The following is a 5000-nucleotide window of genomic DNA, read 5'->3' as shown; positions in this document are numbered from 1 at the left end:
GAATCATTTTAGGGGGAAAAAATTTCAAATGAAAGAATGTACAATGACCTGGTTGCATATGTGTGCACACCCCTAAACTAATAGTTGAAGCAGCTTCAGATTTTATCTTTCTGTTTAAGAGTCGATCAGTTTTGCACGTCTTAACAATATTTTGAACATTCTTCCTTGCACACGCATTCTAACTAACTAACTAACTTCTTCCTAGTCTATTCCACAACCTTGAACTTGTTTTGGTGAAGCCATTCCTTTGTTGAGTTTTGCCGTGGGTCGTTGTCATGCTGAAAGGTGAAATTCCTCTTCATCTTGAGTGTTTTAGCAGAAGCCTTAAGGTTTTGCACCAAAATTGACTGGAACTATTCATTTTTCCCTCCACTCTGATTAAAGCCCTAGTTCCAGCTGAAGAAAAACAGCCCAAAGTATTATGCTGCCAACACCGTGCTTCCACATGGGGGTTGTGGTCTTTTGGTGATGTGCTGTGGTTTTTTGTGCTAAACATATATTTTGGTTTCATGGCCAAAAAGTTCAACTTTGGTCTCATCAGACCGTAACACATTATTCCACATGGTTTTGGTAGACTGGATGTATTTTTTACATTTATTTTTTGTTTAAAAAATGGCCTCCGCCCTGTCACCTTACTCCACAGCCTAGAGATATAAAGAATTCTGGAGATTTTTGTGACATGTAGGGAGCAACCAGTACTTGCTAGAAACTGCTGCAATTATTTTAATGTTGCTATAGACCTCTTGGCAGCCTCCCTGACCAGTTTTCTCCTGATCTTCTCATCGAGTTTACAGGGACGTCCTGTTCTTAGCAGTGTCCATGTCGTGCCATATTTTCTCCACTTGTTAATTATTGTCTTTACAGTGTTCAATGGTATATCTAACGCTCTGCAAGTTTTCTAAATCTTTCCCGAATGATATTTTTCAACAATGAGATCCCGTACCTGCTTTGTAAGTTCTTCGTGGCCCATGGCTTTTCCAGTTGGATGTTACCAAGAGAATGTCACGAAAATCCTATAGGAACATACGTTATTTAGGGTTAGGTGTATGCTAATTTATTTGATGGCAGGTGTGTCCTAATTCATATTTAACATGAGTTTGAATGTGATAGGTTGATTCTGAACACTGCAGTTATAAAAGGGTGTGCACACTCATGCAAGCTAGGTATTGTATTCCCACCCCCACCCCCCTCCCCAAATGATTCTTGTTGTTAGGTTAAAATTTTACAATAAAGCTAGAAAAGATTCTGACATGATATATCATGGTTTATGGGGTTTTTTTTTTTAAATCACAAAATCCTGCCAGTTTGTGTAGACTTTTTATATCCACTGTAGGTTTAATATGATTTCAAAGCTATAATCAAGGATCTTAAAATCGTTTTAACTGAATCCCAAACGTCTCCTCACTCCCTTCAGCCATGCTCTACACACCTACATTTAAAAGGTATGAAATAATGACTGTTATACTCCAGGTAGTGCACTGGATATCAAAAACTGAGGCATTTGGGATTGAGCCTCTGATTCTTTTCATCCACAGTTTAGTCATGGCTGAAGTGTGAAGTGTTCAGCCTGGGCTGCTGAGAGTGTAATATCACACCCGACAGCCGAGAGAAACAAAACAACACTCCGTATTATCCTCCGGTTTCAAGTATTATAAACAACTGATAGTAAATCGTTCTTCGGTCTTTAGGAATAATAACGAACACACGTTCAGAAAGTAGACATGCTGGGTTTGAAATTAAATACCTCGATGTCACCGCTCGACTGAAAGCCATGCGCAAACAAATATCTCCAGATAAGAGTAGTGTTGATTCAGTTCGATTTGATTTGATTCATTTCGGTTTCATTTGTGCAGCGCCTTTAACAATAGACATCACCACAAAGCAGCTTCACAGGTAGATCTAGGTCCTTAATTAACAAGCCAGAGAGGATGATGAAAAACTCTGTGAGTTTTACAGAATAAGAAAGAATAAGATAGAAGCTTTGAGAGGAACTGAACTCAAAATAGAACCTGTCCACTTTTGGGATTTTTACAGTCAGTGCAGTGAAAAGACAAATAGTACAGTATGTGTGAAAACAACTGGCACCCTGTCCAGGGTGTAGCCCGCCTTATGCCCCATGCACCCTGGGATAGGCTCCAGGTTCCGCCGTGACCCTGAAAAGGAGTAAACGGTAGAAGATGGATGGATGGATGGATGTGCAAAAACAGTGGCATGGCAATAACACAAAAATATCATATCATGATACCTAAAGACATTTGTATGATACATGATATGTTATTTATGTTATTTATTGCCTAGAAACATAAAGGAATAAAACCTAATCGGAAAAATAATGATAAATTCTAAACATTCTAACTATGAATAAAAATACATTTGACAATTTTAAAGATTCAGTACAAAATGCTAGCTTCCATTTTGAGTTTGTAAATGTTATGTTAGAAATTTATTATATCACAGTACCTGCGATATCTCAGAAAAGCATATTGTGACATCATTTATCCAGATCTCGATATTATACCATCATTGATATAAGCCCTAGTTGGAAATATACAAAAGGTCATATTCTGCAAATTCCATCTTTGGAAGGACGGAGAGATAAATCTGACATTTCCCATCTCAAAGAGATGATGTGCAGCAGAATACTGGGGTTACACTACATGACATTTACACACACACACACACACACACACACACACACACACACACACACACACACACACACACACATTGAGAGTGTATTAAACTAGAAAAAGCTCTTCTGAATGACAAATTAAAAAAAAAAAATCTCCACACTGAAAATGATTTGAATTTTGTCTCTTTCATCAATCAGGTCATTTGACTCGGCTCACTTATGAGTTGACCCTTTCAGCTCTCAAACGACTCATTGCCATTTTTTCCCTAAACAGGATGATATTTTGCGAAGTGACTGTCCTTCTTTGCTTATTTACAGCAAAAAAAAGTCATACTACCTTTTAATTAACAAATTAACATTAATTTAACTGACAAATAACTAACTGCAGTGGCTGCTCTTCATTATGAAGATTTATTGTCTTTTATCCTGAAAGAAGACTCCACTGAGGCATTTTGATTTTGATGCTCTGGGGCTGCTTTGCATCCTCGGGCACTGGAAATCCGAAGAGAACATGTCATGCCATCTGTGACGAAGCTGAAGTTTGGACGTCATTGGACCTTCCAACAGGATAATGATCCCAAGCATACCTCAAATTCCACCAAGGCTTGGTTGCATAAGAAGTCCTGGAAGATTCTACAGGGCCTTCACAGTCACCTGCCTTGAACCCGATAGAAAATCTCTGGTGGGATTTGAAGAAGGCGGTTGCATCGCACAAACCCAAGAATATTACTGAACTGGAGGCCAGTGCTCATGAGGAACAGGATAAGATTCCTCAGGAACTCTGCAGACGCTGGTGTCTGGCTATGCATCTTGTTTGCAGCAGGTCATAACAGCAAAAGGGTGCTCTACTAAGAACTAAAGATTCTTGCCATGATGGGGTTGAATAATTTTGAGACTGGAGAAGTCATTATAAGTTGCATTTGCAGTTGAATTTGGGGAAACCAATAGAAGCATTCACTGAGTTTAACATATTTCAAATGCTTTTGTCTGATTTGGTCATTGAAAACAGCTGAAAGTCTGCATATTTTGACAATAAACCTGATTTGCAAAGGCGACTATATATATATATATATATATATATATATATATATATATATATATATATATATATATATATATATATATGAGACTTTTGTTGTTTTGTTCTCTTTATATGAGACTTTTGTTGTTTTGTTCTCAAAGAAAAATAGTAAATACGATACACAAGCTGTTTTAAGCTCGTCTACACATTGGTATTCTTTTCTGGTGTCTGGGTCATTTGATCCCTAGAGTTCGGTCTGATTGGTGAAGTGTGAACCAGGGAACGGCCCTGAGATCTGATTCCTGGTCTTCTTGAACACAGTGTACTGGGGTTCACTTCAACCGAACCACGACACAGGTGTGTGTTTGGTTCCTGATTAATAAATTCAGACTTTCAGAGCACTGGAGCCCTGCCTGTGACCAAACCTTTGATTATGAGCCCTGATCCCCTGCCTCCCCACCCCCCAACCCCACCCCATAGGAGCCCAGAATCAGCTGTGAGTGAGGACTCGAGAATTCAGACCAAGTGTGAAATTTCACTTCTCCAGACTTGCCTAATCCAGCCTGATGCCCTACGATCGGTTGGAGTTCTCATCACTTAATCACTCGCCCTTGCTGAGGACTGGCTCACACTGACAGCTCAAAGACACACTTAGAAACCATGAAGATGGCTTTGGACTGCAAATAATACGAACAGTTTTGCTACGATGGCTTCAGGACTGTAATTTCCATGAACAGTTTTGCACTCAAGTCTCCATCAGTGAACACTTGACTTCATGTTAAAACTATAATGAATTTCCTCGTTACACAATTTCACTTTTTGACTCTATAGCGAACAGTTATAGAAGGGATTTATTTAAAATCACACTATCCTTAGCTCCCTAATAAACAAACCCGAAAAGAGGAAAAACTCTCTGAGACGACACGGGGAAAAGACTCAAAAGGGAACCCATTCTCTTCTGTTTAAAACCGCATTGTGGGATTATAAATCATTACAGTATAGAAGAGTAAAGATAAACAATACTGATCGTGTTAAGTCCTGGGATGAGATGCAGAACAGTCTTTATGATTATACACATCGTGTTGTTGACTAAAGAAAAAAGAAACTGCTGCACTTCCTCTCAGTGGGATTATTAGACTAAACAGTGGAGATGGCCTAGAGATTTACGGTACCCTATTAACGTGTGTGTGTGTGAGAGAGAGCGAGTGTAAGAGAGAAAGTGTAAGAGAGAGTAGAAGAGAGAAAGAGATCGATATTTCAGTCTGATCGTGAGTAATATTCAGCACTGACTGGTGTTTTTAGGTCATACCCAACAGCATGCAAGTGTTAACCTATTTTGCATCACAT

General features: G+C 38.9%; 2 protein-coding genes across 2 annotated transcripts in view; one reads left to right on the top strand and one right to left on the bottom strand.

Moving 5' to 3' along the window:
* The window catches only part of smpd3 (sphingomyelin phosphodiesterase 3), a 53227-nt gene that overhangs the window by 45476 nt on the left and 2751 nt on the right, over nt 1-5000 (bottom strand). The gene's annotated exons all lie outside the window — the stretch shown is intronic.
* The window catches only part of LOC108268946 (olfactomedin-4), a 57325-nt gene continuing 53195 nt past the window's right edge, over nt 871-5000 (top strand). The window contains exon 1 of the mRNA XM_017474327.3: nt 871-912. Coding sequence (XP_017329816.2) covers nt 871-912 — 42 coding nt within the window. The remainder of the gene's footprint in view (nt 913-5000) is intronic.

The sequence above is a fragment of the Ictalurus punctatus genome, chromosome 8 (assembly GCF_001660625.3).
Source record: "Ictalurus punctatus breed USDA103 chromosome 8, Coco_2.0, whole genome shotgun sequence".
Lineage (NCBI taxonomy): Eukaryota > Metazoa > Chordata > Actinopteri > Siluriformes > Ictaluridae > Ictalurus > Ictalurus punctatus.
This window is presented reverse-complemented; position numbering and strand designations above follow the sequence as displayed.